Source organism: Trichomycterus rosablanca, chromosome 9 (assembly GCF_030014385.1).
Source record: "Trichomycterus rosablanca isolate fTriRos1 chromosome 9, fTriRos1.hap1, whole genome shotgun sequence".
NCBI classification, from domain to species: domain Eukaryota; kingdom Metazoa; phylum Chordata; class Actinopteri; order Siluriformes; family Trichomycteridae; genus Trichomycterus; species Trichomycterus rosablanca.
The window spans coordinates 8,550,924-8,567,390 of record NC_085996.1 but is presented as its reverse complement, the minus strand read 5'-3'; the positions used below and the strand labels follow the sequence as shown (position 1 = coordinate 8,567,390).

General features: G+C 39.6%; 1 protein-coding gene across 1 annotated transcript in view; it reads left to right on the top strand.

The window, feature by feature from the left end:
* Positions 1-16,467, top strand: part of scara5 (scavenger receptor class A, member 5 (putative)) — a 61,313-nt gene that overhangs the window by 32,395 nt on the left and 12,451 nt on the right. The window contains exons 4-8 of the mRNA XM_063001821.1: positions 1,917-2,102; positions 2,331-2,807; positions 4,001-4,081; positions 5,440-5,547; positions 9,425-9,490. Of these exons, the coding sequence (XP_062857891.1) occupies positions 1,917-2,102; positions 2,331-2,807; positions 4,001-4,081; positions 5,440-5,547; positions 9,425-9,490 (918 nt within the window). The remainder of the gene's footprint in view (positions 1-1,916; positions 2,103-2,330; positions 2,808-4,000; positions 4,082-5,439; positions 5,548-9,424; positions 9,491-16,467) is intronic.

Here is a 16,467-nt window from a genome sequence, read left to right as displayed (position 1 = left end):
TCCACTTTCTGAATAACAACCACTCAAGACATGCTAGTCATGAACGGCTCGTGCTTTCCCACAGTTTCACACCAGCCATCACATTACTGGAATGGACGTCATATTCCAAGGCGTGTGAGACGAGACTGTAATGTTGTTCTTGTTTTGAAACCAGAGCTTGCTCTGTGGTGGAGGATTTTTAGCAAAATGTGAATGTGTTACTGAATTTTGACAATCTGGTTTGTTCTTCTCTTGTAGATGTTCAGATTTAACATCGGTCAGAATCTTTAGCTGCTTCAGCATTTGCAGACTTATTTACTGTACCTTCACTGTTCAAGGAATCATCCAGGAAAGACGTGGATAAGATTGAATTTGGATTTGATCTTCATGAAGCTTTATGATCTTTTTTTCATGTTTTTGGAAGGAAGGTTTACCACAAATACTGCTGACCAAACCAAATATTTTAAAGCTCCTAAGAACAAATCATTGGTCAAAAAATGCAAGACTTAGGAAAAGAAATGCAGTCCTAAAACTGATGCTCATCACTGCTCATGGCTGCTGGGGAAAAAGCTGGAAACAGGGAAACTTATTTAAATAGTTCCTGTACACAAGACAAATTCATGCAAAGTTTTAAATGTTTGATAAAAAACTCAAAACATGTCTGAATGTTCAGAATTATCCAAATATCTTCTGGCTTGTTTCTTTTCAAAAAAGATTAATGTAGTTTTGGGTTTGGCCTTTTTTTTTGGCTCAGGAGTTTACTTTTGGCTATATTATGTACTTCGTCTTGTGTTTCTATATTAGAAAGCGAAAAAGTGCTTAACAGTCGAATGTTGCCAATATTATGTCACTTTTATACAGAGAGGATTCATTTACAAATGTAAAATCTCGTTCCTACAACCATCAGTTACCAAGCAACCTCAAAACCAACAGAGTATAAATCTTACTTGTTTTACCCTCTGGGATCCATGGTGTGCATTTCTGGTTCCCTCTAATAAAACAAAGCACACACATTTTGGGGGGTTCCTGCTGGAGTGCATTGTGATGGAAAATTTAAATGTATGTACAGTTTAATTGTAATAAATGTAAAGTTTGATTTAGTTGATTAATGCATGCTGAAATGCATGTAATCTGAATGATTGAATTCCTTAGTGCTGCACAGAACAAGATATACATGCCATGGACCATTGTACAGTGGTGTGAAATAATTGCCCTCTTTTCTATCGGCTGTGTTCTTGTATATTTGTCACACTGAAATTTAGATAATTAACCTTTCATGAAACATCATTCCATTTATTAAAGGAACAAAGTTACCCAACATCTATATTATCCTTGTGAACAAATTGTTTTTCTGTCCCAGGTATATTTGATTTGAGCAGTCCTGTGGAATTGAAATCCTCCAGTTTCTACAGAAACACTATGCTACAATCCAAACTGTTTTCAAAAGCGTAAATGAAGGTTGTATAAAATAAAAAAATTAAAAAAGGACATGCTTCCAACTGTAAGCCAACAGTTTTGATGAGGTTGGTGTACAGGATCTCTAGTGTCCTTCAAAGAGCTCTGACCTTAAGCCCATTAAACACCGGTTAAGATGAACTGAAACCTTAATTGCGAGTCAGGTCGTCACAGGTAGCAATAGTGCCTGACCTCACAAATGCTTTTTGGGCTGAATGAGCACAGATTCCATACAGACACATCAAAAAAAGATGCATCAGAACACTGACTGCTGTTATATCAATAAAGAGGAGGGGGCTTAGCTTACTGGCTTAACAATGAAGTCGGAACAAGCAGCGCCTTGAAGCCAGATATCTCTTTGTACATAAAATCAGATTAGTTTGGTTTAAATGTGAATATGTATTTTTCACATTCATAATTTTGAATCCAATCACTTTCACAGACATCTACTAACGAGCAATTCTGTGTTCTGGTCATCTCAGTGTCCAGGTCTCAGGTGTCGTCGGAGAAGCAGGAGGCTCTGTTGGAGAACGTAACACGTCTGGGAGATCGATCCCAGGCTCTGCAGGAGTCCTTAGGCCAGCTGCCTTCCCAGAGTGACCTGCTAGAGAACATATGGAAGCTAGAGAGCCTCTTCCACAACCACACAGAAGAGCTGCAGCAGCTAGGTAAGATCCAAAGGGTTTACAGTTGAATGTGTTGAATGTAAAGGCTTTTGTGTCTAGTATATATATGGTAAATTTCCCTGTGCCCTCTCACAACTTGGTTGGGAAGATTTCATGCAATTCATAGCAATCATGGTGAAGTGTTAAATTAAATGTAAAGTTGATACATTTGCGTAGGTTTTTATCAAAGTGTTATTCAGCAATGAAAAAAAGCCTTTGTGCCTTTTGCAGGACGTCTGGTGCAGGGTCTAGAGCGGGACATTCGGGACCTGCAGGCCTCCAGCGAGCATACCTCGGGCTCTATAGCCCACATGGAGGAGCAGGTAGGTTCAAGTCGGAAAGACAGCAGCTCTCTGGAAGCAGATCTAGCAAAAGCCACTGCCTCTATCCATAACCAAGATGTGGTGCTGCGTGAGACAGCAGGACGAGTGGACGTCGTACTCCAGAGACTAAATGAGGTCGACTGGACAGTAGGCACCGTAAACGACTCACTCAGCAGCTACATCGGTGCTCATCAGCTGCAAATAGAACTGCTTCAGGTACAGTTGGTAAACACAACCCAGGAAACATGGCGCGCTAAGATCACCCAGAGTCACCTGGAAGATCAGATGAGGAACGAGCTGGAGATTCTCAATGTCATTACCGAGGACCTTCGGCTTAAAGACTGGGAGCACTCCATGGCCCTGAAGAACCTTACTGTTATACAGGGTAAGAAGGACAACAATAGTGATAGACATAGTTGGAAATTAGATTTTGTCAGAACTGTTTATTCCTAAGCAAAGTAAAGCCCAGATGGAGGTGGTATCAAACCTGCCAGAGCCGAGATACCAGCTCTATTCAATGCAAAAGTGTAGACTGACATGTCCATTTTTTCACTGACAAGTCTGTGCGGCTCAAATCCCTCACTGGTCATTTACACGAAACCACAAACCTGCTAAAAACAATAGCAAATGATATCTTACACCAACAGACTTCTAGCAGCACTTGACTGTGGTGTATATGTGGTCCAGTATAATTGATTGATGACTACAGGCCAAAGAACAAGACCGAGGCCAAAACACAGAACACCTCAAACACAAACCACCACCGAGGCTCCAATCCTGACAACATATCATCAACTTCTCGAGACAGGGTCGAATATGTAAACCGGGTCTGTAATAATCTGCAGTGAAGGCCCAAACTGAATATCACATGACTTGGCCTGATGCCGATGGTGTGCATCTGGAGAGCAGAAGAGCTGAGGCTCTGACGATACCATGAGGGATCATAAACTTTCCCATCTCTTGTGTGCCTGAGTGATTGAGTAAATGTGATTACTGTTGCCAGTACAGATTGCAGACAAGAACTGGTCATTCAAAGCCAAGGGTAAAAAAACATGAGACAGTCAGAACAGTGAGACCCTACGAGTCAGCAGGGAGCTTTGCATGGCGTGATCCATTTTAAAAAATGTATTATCAGTCTATATATTTATCTATCCATTCACCTAACAATCCATCTATCATTTTAGTCATCAATGCATCCATCTTTATTTACTGACCCGTCAACTTATCCATTCATTAATCATTTTATCCATTTATCACCCCATTTATCTGTCCACCCAGCCATCCATCAATATGTGCAATTATTCTTTTTATCTGTTTGTCCATTTAACCCTACATTCACCTAGCAATCCATCAATCATTATGCTTATCGATGCATTCATCCATTCATAAATTAATTCATTTATACATCCATCCATCCCTTGATAATCACGTCAACAGGTTACAGGTTTTGTTTCATCTAAATATGTTAACAGTTTGGGTAAATTATTTCATTTAGGATAATACTTTTAATACTATAATTTACATTTCAAAAACCCCTTAAATATTATAATTAAATATTTTAAAAACCTATTGTTTAAGGTCCACCAGGACCAAAAGGAGAGAAGGGAGACATGGGACCTTTGGGGCCTGCAGGATTTCCTGGCATGACAGGATCTAGAGGTAAACAAACACACACACACAAACACACACACACACACCTGTATATATACAGTATATACAATGGGAATTGTAGCATTTTCAATGTGCCACTTTGGTGTGTCAGCTAAACATTTCCAGCAGTGCACAGAGCTTCTGGTTTTACAAAATTACCAGATACATCACAGCTCAAATCCTCACTCCACACTAGCAGTTGTATATACAGCTGAAGTTTACATGCACTGTAAAGGAACATGTACTGTACAGCATAGCAAATATAGCAATCTTGACTTCAATTATTCTGCTTATTTTCTTTTTCTGTGACTGAATGAATGAAACAAAAACATATTTTACCATTTTTGGTCAATTATTTTTGGTTTATTTTGGGGTTTCCTCATATTTGTATATATACAGTGAGGAACTAAAATAGTTGACCATTAATAAAAGCTTTTAATGTCTAATTTCTTATTGGTAATTGCTACAGTCATTACAATTTAAAGAAGATTTAAAAGTTTGTGTATGGATCTCAGAAAACAGATCATAGATTTTGGAATGTTACTTGGAGCCATTTCTGCTGAAACACATTATGATGCTGTCCACAGTTTATCAAGTTTTATGTCACTATGGGCTTCGTAGCCTGTGGTAATGAAAGTTCACTGATTCTGTACTGCTGTGTTCCAGCCGATCCTTTATTTATATCAGTGTTGTTTTGGTTGTTTTGATGGTTCTTTAACCCCCCCCCCCCCCCCACCCTTCATTAACAGTTGATTGTTCTCAAAACCTTTTCCAAATTTTTATGGATGATTGTACAAATGATTTTGGGCCCTGTAAAGAGCTTTCTAGAACTTGCACAGCCTGTGGCTCAGTCTAAAAGATACAGTCAAACTAGCCTTATTTGTTGTGTATGTGTGAATTTGTGAAAGGTTTTTTTCACATTTGTTCTTCTGGTCTTCTAGTCAAGTCAAAGAAACGAACAGTTGCAGAACAAATACAAATCCCAAGTATGCCATTAAATACATGTCTTTTAGTACAGTATGTAAACCTTTGACCTGAACTGTACACAATCTTGCACAGCTGAGTTATAAATAAAGTTCTCACTATCTTTTGTGTGGTGCTTTGAGAACACACACACACACAGACAAGACATTCAGCAGACGTTTTTATCCAAAGTGACTTACAATTATGATTGTATATAATCCAAGAAATTGAGGATTAAGGGAATTGCTCAAGAGCCCAACAGTGGCAACTTGACCATATTAAGGGTTGAACAAGGAATTTTCTGATTACTAGTCAATCAGAACGGGATGTATGGCATATTCTCCTGGCATTGAGATGTTTTGAAAATATATCCCTACCGACTGACTTTGTGTTTGTCTTGTCAGGTTTACCAGGGGATAAGGGCATTCAGGGTCCACAAGGCCTCACTGGCCCTAAAGGATTTGATGGTCAAAATGGGGAGAAAGGAGATACAGGACTGCAGGGACCCAAAGGTAAAGTCACCAACAAGGAGCCAGCTATTCACATTTAAAGTCCGAGCGGTATTGTACCATCCAGGACCTACTTATTCAATTATTCACAATCATTTGCTATGATCCAGCAACACAATTTAGAAAATATAATTTCATTTATTAAGCAAACAGAATAATCCAAATTCTACATCACCTGGGTACTTAAACAATTTAACTTAAAGGCTAGTTAAGCAAGCCTTGACTTTAACCCTTCAATTAAAACCAATGACTTTAAACATGTTTAGCCACTTTCAGTGCATAAATACACTTCTAATTAAGATACACACATAATGACTGTCTATGCATATAAACAAACAAAAAGGATTTATTCATAAGCATAAACAAATGTTTTTAAAAAAGCTAAAATGTGTTTAGTTACTATATTAAAATGATCATATGTGAAGTTTGCTCAAAAGTAATCACATTGTAGACATTAATGCTGTCCCCAAAATTTTAAAATGTGCTCTAAAAATAATAATGAGCAGGGTAAGCGAGAAACCAGCAGTTGCTTGATCGAGTTGCGGGATGATCCAAAAGCAGGAGAAACAACAGCTACACAGAGAAAAATAAGCCATGAACTGCACCACAATCGTCTGTGTTTGTATCCTAAAAAACATCTAGTTACAGAAGGTTGAACTGGCAAAATGCGAGGCTAAAACAAGTCTCAGTCAATTTGGTCACACTGAGTGTACAACCCTAGTAAAACATAGTGTATGTTCAAATTTATGGTGAATTCTTTATAAATAAGGCACCATTTGGGTTAAATTAGTGTTACAACATACCATACCCTACAATAGTGCTGAATATAGGTACCATTATCCCTGAGATTATAATTACAGAAGCAGGAAGATGCTAAACTCTCGCCACAAATAAATAAACAAGTGCTAGTTTGTGTTTAGTCTCATTGCCCACTGCCACCCACCAAGAAGCAATCTGTGGAATGAGCGTAGACTTCGATTCCCAGTATTTCGGTGCTAATAGCAGATTTTTGATGCGGTCTGTGCACTGGACGCAGAGTGTAAAACTCAAACAGCATGAGTTTACTTATAGCCTGATCGGATGCTTGTGGAAACAGGGGCGGAATTATTAAAACCAGGAAGATAAAAGCTTCCTGATTCTTCAAGTACACCAGCCTGCTGTGTTACGGTCTTCTATTTCTAAACGCACAAATACCTTAAAAAACCAAAACCACCTACACAAGTCTCTCTCCTCCTCTCTGTCTGCACATTAAAAACCACAGATGGTTCCTTCTGATTCTAGCAATGTGGTTTCCAAGACCAAACCTAAACACACCTGTAGCTGTGAGGATGTAAATATATCTTCAGCAATATAAAATATACAGTGTATCACAAAAGTGAGTACACCCCTCACATTTCTGCAGATATTTAAGTATATCTTTTCATGGGACAACACTGACAAAATGACACTTTGACACAATGAAAAGTAGTCTGTGTGCAGCTTATATAACAGTGTAAATTTATTCTTCCCTCAAAATAACTCAATATACAGCCATTAATGTCTAAACCACCGGCAACAAAAGTGAGTACACCCCTAAGAGACTACACCCCTAAATGTCCAAATTGAGCACTGCTTGTCATTTTCCCTCCAAAATGTCATGTAATTTGTTAGTGTTACTAGGTCTCAGGTGTGCATAGGGAGCAGGTGTGTTCAATTTAGTAGTACAGCTCTCACACTCTCTCATACTGGTCACTGAAAGTTCCAACATGGCACCTCATGGCAAAGAACTCTCCGAGGATCTTAAAAGACGAATTGTTGCGCTACATGAAGATGGCCAAGGCTACAAGAAGATTGCCAACACCCTGAAACTGAGCTGCAGCACAGTGGCCAAGATCATCCAGTGTTTTAAAAGAGCAGGGTCCACTCAGAACAGACCTCGCGTTGGTCGTCCAAAGAAGCTGAGTGCACGTGCTCAGCGTCACATCCAACTGCTGTCTTTGAAAGATAGGCGCAGGAGTGCTGTCAGCATTGCTGCAGAGATTGAAAAGGTGGGGGGTCAGCCTGTCAGTGCTCAGACCATACGCCGCACACTACATCAAATTGGTCTGCATGGCTGTCACCCCAGAAGGAAGCCTCTTCTGAAGTCTCTACACAAGAAAGCCCGCAAACAGTTTGCTGAAGACATGTCAACAAAGGACATGGATTACTGGAACCATGTCCTATGGTCTGATGAGACCAAGATTAATTTGTTTGGTTCAGATGGTCTCAAGCATGTGTGGCGGCAATCAGGTGAGGAGTACAAAGATAAGTGTGTCATGCCTACAGTCAAGCATGGTGGTGGGAATGCCATGGTCTGGGGCTGCATGAGTGCAGCAGGTGTTGGGGAGTTACATTTCATTGAGGGACACATGAACTCCAATATGTACTGTGAAATACTGAAGCAGAGCATGATCCCCTCCCTCCGGAAACTGGGTCGCAGGGCAGTGTTCCAGCATGATAATGACCCCAAACACACCTCTAAGACGACCACTGCTTTATTGAAGAGGCTGAGGGTAAAGGTGATGGACTGGCCAAGCATGTCTCCAGACCTAAACCCAACAGAACATCTTTGGGGCATCCTCAAGCGGAAGGTGGAGGAGCGCAAAGTCTCGAATATCCGCCAGCTCCGTGATGTCGTCATGGAGGAGTGGAAAAGCATTCCAGTGGCAACCTGTGAAGCTCTGGTAAACTCCATGCCCAGGAGAGTTAAGGCAGTTCTGGGAAATAATGGTGGCCACACAAAATATTGACACTTCAGGAACTTTCACTAAGGGGTGTACTCACTTTTGTTGCCGGTGGTTTAGACATTAATGGCTGTATATTGAGTTATTTTGAGGGAAGAATAAATTTACACTGTTATATAAGCTGCACACAGACTACTTTTCATTGTGTCAAAGTGTCATTTTGTCAGTGTTGTCCCATGAAAAGATATACTTAAATATCTGCAGAAATGTGAGGGGTGTACTCACTTTTGTGATACACTGTATATTATACTTAAACTATGTTTCTCAGGAACAAGGTTGTGCTGGTGTTACTTGTATTTAAGTAGGTTGTAATCACTGAAGCTACATTAGTTTAGTTTGTTAGCTTGTGCAAGTGTTTTAATATTTTAACATCTTTGATTATATTAAGGGTCAATTTCTCTATTCCACACAGAACTAAGAGTTGATTTTTAAGTAAATGTAACTTGTTGCGTAGGTAAAGTATGTTTCAGGCATTAGATTGCAGGTAAATTTGAAAAAGGAGTCCCAAGAAGAATAATGCGGCCCTGAAGAAAGGTTCAGATTTACATTGTCAAAAGTGACAACCCAATCCATTAAGAACCCTTGGTAGACCAGATGGTGCTTGCTAAACCTGCATCCTGCCATAGGATCTCATGGCATTTTAGCAGCCAAGTGAATCTCTCATCACTTTCATCTGGCCCCCATATACATCATGAAAAGACGGCATGACTTTTCTAAATCTGGCTGCCGGACAACAGGCAACAGTCAAGCTTGTAAAGCTGATAAAACCGTATTTTAGATTGATATGGACCAGAACTTACAGCGAGACACATTTCACCCAAATTAAAATGCACCGTAAGCATGTGATATAGCTGGATGCATGTGAGTGTGGCATTGTGGCACAGTGGGTGCCAAATATCAACATAGGTCCTGGGGACCTGGCTTTGTTCTGACAAATGTGTGAAGTTTTCCTTGTGACTGTTAGTTTCTTCCATGTACTTTTTATTCCTCCCACCTTCCCAAAACATGCAGAAGGTGGACTGACTAATGTAAATTACCCTAAATATTGTAAATGCTTGGTACAGTGAGACGGATTGGCCAGCACTGAGAAGCTGTTATTCTCACTGTGTCTGTTTCAGGTCAGAGAGGAGAGAGAGGATTTAAAGGAGAGAAGGGCGACCGAGGAGAACACGGAGGCCAAGCAGGTATAAACTTTTGTCTGGGCTCGAAATCAACAATGTTTCTTTTGTGTGTGTGTGTGTGTGTGTGACTATCACAGTAATTATTATCTCAGTAATTATACGTTTTTGAAAGCCATATTTAATTAAACACTGGCTAATCCTAATTACTTAGGATTAGAAATTCTTACAAAAAGTCCTGGGGTGGTGCATCATTAAATTATGCTGGCCCACTGTCACCAGTCCCCAGTGATGCTATTGGCCAGCCAGGCATCTGCATACAGACATGATCTGCTAGTTTACCATTGGTGTTCTGTCTGTGGTGTTTAATGATTCCATGTGCAGTGAAACAGAATGATAATAATCATTCCACCCAATATCACGGTTTAAAGAACATGTGATTATAAATTTCTGTTTAAACAAAATATGGGTTATTTTTCTCTGGCAAGCTGTCTTAAAAACACTCTTTATTTTGAAAAACAAAACCATATTTAGGAGTCACACTGGGATCAAATGCATTCAATATTTCTAAAGCTTTATACAGATGAACTTTGGCATCTGGAATCTGCTGTGTGCCAAAAACACTGTGGGCTTAATTATGCACAAGTTTTGCAGTTCAGCAAAAATAGTACTGCCAATTACTGTATTATTTCTTTTTTTTTTTTTATAATGGCTAAATCCCATTTTCTCCAAATAAGTAGCTGATGTCTTTACCTCACCAAGCACTGAGGAATGCTAAAGGCTAACCTGTTTATTTCCCTAGACGACTTTATCCAAACAAAGTCATTTTTAAACTGATACTTTTGCAATGACAGCGGTCAAATCAATACACTGCTATTGAGGGCACCATCTACTGTAAGACAATATGTTTGACACATAAATGCCATTTCTCACCACAGCAGAGTCAAATAAGGTTTTTTGGTTCCCAGCCAAACCCCTGACTATTTCACAGTTTACCAGTCATCTAGGCCAGTGATTTGCTGTGTGTGTAAAGATCACTTGCAGATCACTCCATTGCAGATGTTTAGACCTGTTTTACTTTTTTTCTGTGTGACAGTTTTCATTCATTTCTTGCAGTAATTTACTATATTTGGAATCACTTTAGTTTTACTAAATGTAAAATGGGCTGGTAAGACGTGGCATTGAGCAAGCAAGGTCTCCAACGCAGACACTTCCACGAGGCCCTGTTACTTTAGATGTTAAACTATTCAATGTCTCTCTTTGATCCAAACCATCTACGGAATTATCACTCATTACATCTACTGAATTACACTGTACAATTGTAAATTGGTCAATTGTGGTTCTTAAGTTGTCATTTGAAGACAGCAAGAGCCTTGGCGGATCTGACAGCGGTGAAAAGTTCTTTCCACAACTTGGGTGCATTACAAAGAAAACCTAAAGCTTAATGCTTGTCTTTTGGGGTCAGTCAAGTGGAATCAGAGGTACAAAACGAGGGCTAACAGGTGCTATTAGGTAAGAATCCATATGTTCTACAAACCAAACTGACGATCCAATTTTTTTGGAACTCCCTGACATTACACAACAAGGTGCAGCTTTTAGTGAATAGACGAGGGGGAAATAGTTTTCTGTTCTGGATGACATCATTTGTGGAGGTTAGGAGGCAGGAGTATAAGTGTTTGGACAGATTCATACATATGAAATGGATTAGCAGATCCCCACTGTCAGGAATCTTCTGTTTGTGCACTATGAGAAAGTTGTTTATTTAATTTTTAGTCCTGATTTGGAATCTGAGGTTTTTAGGAAATTGGGTGGGTGTGTTTGTGGATTATTAAAAGGTGGTGCGTTTGTAATGAAGATTTGGACAATGTGTTGTAGGTAATAGGTTGATTTTGTATTGTGTGGGAATGTGAAGAATGTCTGTGAATTCTGGGTATGTTAAAGTGCAGTTTAAAGTTGCATTTGTTCCATTTTTCCAACAGAGTGTTTAGCAAGATGTAGTCTCCATCAAATATGTGTCCATTTTGCTATTCCTTTTTCTAGAGGTGCTCTGATCTTGGAATTCTATGTCAGATTTTGATTTCTTTGCGATCAGGTTGACTCAGTTTGTGATTGGAAAGTTTACTGAGCTCTGTACAGAAGGTTTTCACAAATCAGAAATGTCACAGTGGTCTTATTGCAAACCTCAGGGAAAAAAACCACCATATGTTGAGAGTAAATCTGTCTTCATGGTCAGATCCAAGAACCATAAAAACAGCTCTGTCTGCAATTATAAGCTCAGTGAAATTTTACATTACAATAGGCTTAAAAGCTTCTGCTCAGGAAAGCTGGGCTGAAGTTTGTTACTAATCACATGGACAACATTTGTTCTGAAGAAGAGGTTTGCAGTCCTGGTTCTGTGCTAGCTTAATCACTGTACTGAAAATAGCAGAAGAACAACAAATTTAGTTAAGCGTTGCTAATTCTGCCAAATGGAGTGGTCAAAGATCCAGCCAGAGATGTGCCAGATGCTTGGTGATGGCTATCAAAAGCAGCTGTTTAGGGCAAAAATAACTGAAAAACACAACCAAATGTTTGTGTGCTTCATATTTGTGACGCAGCAGATTCGGTCATATTCCTAGAAAACTTTCAACAAAAATATGGACAAAGAAATTCATTTTAATTATTCAGTCCTAGAAAAAGGAAAGCTAAAGAAAATCCTAAATACTATTCCTGCTATAAAATACATGTCTTAACATGTATTTAAACCTTTGACCTTAATAGTATATACCATGCATACCTGATACCTGACAGAACATAACATGCACCATACTGAAAAACACTCAGAAGCAATGCAGATCTTCCCTGCACTTCAACTGAAGGGTCTCAAACACACAACAGTATACAAACTCCACCTGCTAGTGATTACAACCACACCACCTTCTCCTGCACTTCTCCCGACACACCACTCACACTTTCAAACCAGTTTCAAACCAGTAAAATAAATAAACACTTCTTCAAGTCCTCCTGAACACGTGTCCTCATACAGAAAACCAGCCAATTGATTTCAGCTGTAAAACTCTAAACACCTCTGGTTATTGCATAATAAATGGCTAAAAAAAAGTGTATATTTGGGTGGAGGGGTGGTGCAGCAGTCTAATGAGTTAGAATCTCAGCTGTGCTACCGACCTGGCCAGGTCTGCTCAGACAAGGAATTCTCCTGTCTGCTTCTGTATAAAGTGATCCCAGTGAACTGCTATATCGCTGGCCATAGTATAAGAAGCATGCTGTTCACTTGTCGGAGGGGACGCGTAACAGTATTCGGCCCTCCTGCGGTCATAGCAGGGTGATGCAAGCGGCGGGGAATTGCAAAAGAAACAGGGAATTGATTGAAAGATACAGTGGAAAAAGGAAAAATAAAAAAGTTTGTATTTACAAAGACGAGTGGAAGTTGAGCCATATTATCATCTGCTTAACTTCTGTTACCAGGAAAGAGTTTTGGCCTCATATTTCTCTGCTCTTTACAACAATGCATTGTTTTCAATGGACCTACAGATTTCCACCAGATGCTCCCTGTACTATACATTACCCGCTGTACTAAAAGCTGGTAGCAGACATTGTGGGTTAAAAGTCCACTGGTATGTTTAGATCCAACCAGATTCATATAAAAACACAGTACTGTGTGTGTTCGGACTGGGTCATAGATGTGTTCATTCAGTTCTCTGGGTATTTTTATTATTGGGGTACTATTGTGGGATATTCAGCAAATAGTAATTGCAGTTTTGACTGAATGGACACAAACACTCATAGACACAGTCCAAATTATGTAAAAAGTGTTCCCAGAAGAATGAAGGTTGTTTTGAAATGTGATGTAAAACAAGCTCATGGTCAGGCCACAGTGCGAGTCCTGTTATTTAAATTTTGTATTTAAAAAGCTCTGTCTGTTTCTGGGCTCCAGCGTTAGTTCTCTGTCACTGAGCCACTCATGTGACAGTGTGGTTTTGTACCATCAGCACTGTGTCGAAGGGTTTTTCCACTGAAAGTCGACTCTTACCTGATGTAAACAACACAGCTATTAATGATGAAAGTGCAGTGGAATGACATCGATTCAGCTGGAAACAACTTGATTTTGTGATTTTGGTAAAACTACCCTGGCAATGAGGGAATTAGTCTAATTAAATTACACCACAGGAATTTATACCAGCAAAGAAAGAGTTTAGCTCATTCCGTGATTATTACAGGCTCCAATTAGATTCCAGCTGTAGTGGGGTAGCACAACAGTTAGTGTTGGTGCTGCACTGCTTCAAAAGTCTGTGAAAGGTCTGGGTTCCATCCTTCTGTCTTGTTCCAGTTCTGTATATTTTGCATATGTTCTCTGTGTCCTCAAGGATTTACTTCGGGTACTCTGGTGTTTATAAAAAAACATTCCCATAGGTAAATTGGCTCCTCTGATGAGCAAATACATGACTGAATGTAATGTCTTAAGGTGGATTGAAACCCTCTCCAGGGTGTATTCCTGTTCTTGCTGGACTACAAGTTTAATGTTTCCTGGTCCAGCACAGTCTCAGAGGAGTTTTGCTGTGCATAGTAATGTCTTATTGTCATGATTGCATAAAATTTGCCCTTTGTGTGGGTCTGTCTAACAAAGCTATGTTATTAACCCAGTCTGCTAGGAGATGGGCATGTGGGTTTAGGTTGGCAGAGCAATTGTAATCTGCAGTATTACTGCTTTTACAAAACACCCACACATACTCTGGCTTTATTCCACATGAGATTTAGGAGATATACACTGTGTTTTAAATTGGTTGGTCGGTTAGAATGAACATTTATTAAGTTATTTAGTGGTTGCTTTGGCACTGATCACTGTCATCTGGACTGAAGTGGGATGCTGTAATGGAATCTACGCAAGAAAAGGATTTTCCTTTAATTCACCAGAAAAGAATCCCAGCCATGATGAAGCATCTCTAGTAGCAAAACGTGTTTCCAAGTAGCTTTAATCCGCTCTTACAAAAAGACTGTGAAGGATTTTGAAGGTTAAAAAAGCAAAAAGGTTAAGACATGTCACACAAGCAAAACAGAATGGTCCAAACAGGCCAGTCACCTCAGCAGCTGTTAACCAGTACTGATCTGTAAGGAATGTGAGAATTTGCTAAAGCTTTAATTTTCTTTAACAAGAATCCAGAATGACCAGGTGATCCCTCACCTACTGGATTTATTCTGCCCTCACTGAAACAACTCTGTTCCAAATTGCACACTTGCTCATTTATGTGCAAGGCCACATTTCCTTTCACTCATCAAGTAATATCAAGTCATGATGAGACCTTTTTAATGGTAACTACGCTTGTTTGATGATTAAAGGTCAGAAAAGCTTTTTGGATGGAGGGTGGTGATGAGGTAATCGGGGTTTTCCACCAACCTCTGTAGTATTTGCTCATTACTGGCTGGAGAAGAGGATGGAGCTTTGACTTCAGGGTTTTGGTGTGCCATATCTATATGCTTCCTTTTGCAATAAATAGAAACCCTGTGTTTTACACGCCTTGGTTTGGGGTTTAAACTTGTGCTTATCAGTGCACCAGCTCTCAAAGCCCACATCAAGCCAGACTCACCAGTGGATTCATGTCCAAACCCTTCTCATTTTGTACAAGGGTTTTATTAGGAGGAGCACTGTCACTACTTTGAAACATTGCCGTCAAGGCAGCACTGAGGATAGCCAATGATGTTGCACAATAAGGCCTGGCTCACAGTTGGAGTTTTATTTCATCCCAAAGGAAATGGATGAGTTTGAGGTCAGTGCTCTTCTTCACTGAACTCCATCAACCATTTTATTGGACCTCACTCAGCCCATAACATTTAATAACAGCCCTTCTTCGCCTCATTTTACAGTTGTCACTATGGTAGCCAACTAAAGTCATGTTACGAAACTAAAAACTATTCAGATCGTCAAATGGTGCTGAGTGAATCAGCCCTCTAGATGATGTATTAACACAGTGTGGAATGGTGGTGTGTTTTACACATCAGCCAACACTTGGCATCGTGCATATTGATCTGCTCGGCTATAAAAACTCAATCTCACTTATGCATTTAAATTGCAATTTCTGTACAGCTGATGCTTATTGAGAATCTTTTTCACATTCAGCATGTCACTGGGGAACTATCACATCTGACTTCTTTATACTCAACTTTGTGGACCAAATCACCACTTTTGCACTCAGTTTTGAAGGTCTTTTTGAGGGTTTAGTTTTAGCTCTGGCAGAAATCTGTCTGTTTCCATACACAGAATTATTGCTTTAATAAAAAACAGAAAAGATTCATCCAATACCTTAATCTAGGATGAATATGTGTCTAGCAGTCAGAGGTCAAATTTAAAGGTCTGTCTGAGCCGTTTGTTATATCAGTAGGACGGTTTCTCTTTAAGGACTGTAGAGAGTCCCAGTAGAGAGTTGTGTATACCTTGTAACATGATATGTTCATAAATTAGACAAAGTACTTCACAGCAGGAGAGACTGTGTCTAATATAAAAACACAGATTTCATTTCTAGTGTGTGAAATGAAATTTGCACAGGTTGACTTGCACTCATGTATTAATTTTGGGTTAACTGATGACTTGTGTGCTCTCATTTTCATTGGGATCCTGCTTCTACTTCATAGGAGCTTAAATCTCAGGTTTCTAGGCCTCTGCATTATTTGTTAGCATATACACCATTCAACCATAACATTAAAACCACCTCCTTGTTTCTACACTCACTGTCCATTTTATCAGCTCCACTTACCATATAGAAGCACGTTGTAGTTCTACAATTACTGACTGTAGTTTATCTGTTTTTCTGCATGCTTTGTTAGCCTGCTTTCACCCTGTTCTTCAATGGTCAGGACTCTCCCAGGACCACCACAGAGTAGGTATTATTTAGGTGGTGGATCATTCTCAGCACTGCAGTGACACTGACATGGTGGTGGTGTGTTAGTGTGTGTTGTGCTGGTATGAGTGGATCAGACACAGCAGCGCTGCTGGAGTTTTTAAATACCATGTCCAATCACTGTCCACTCTATTAGACACTCCTACCTAGTTG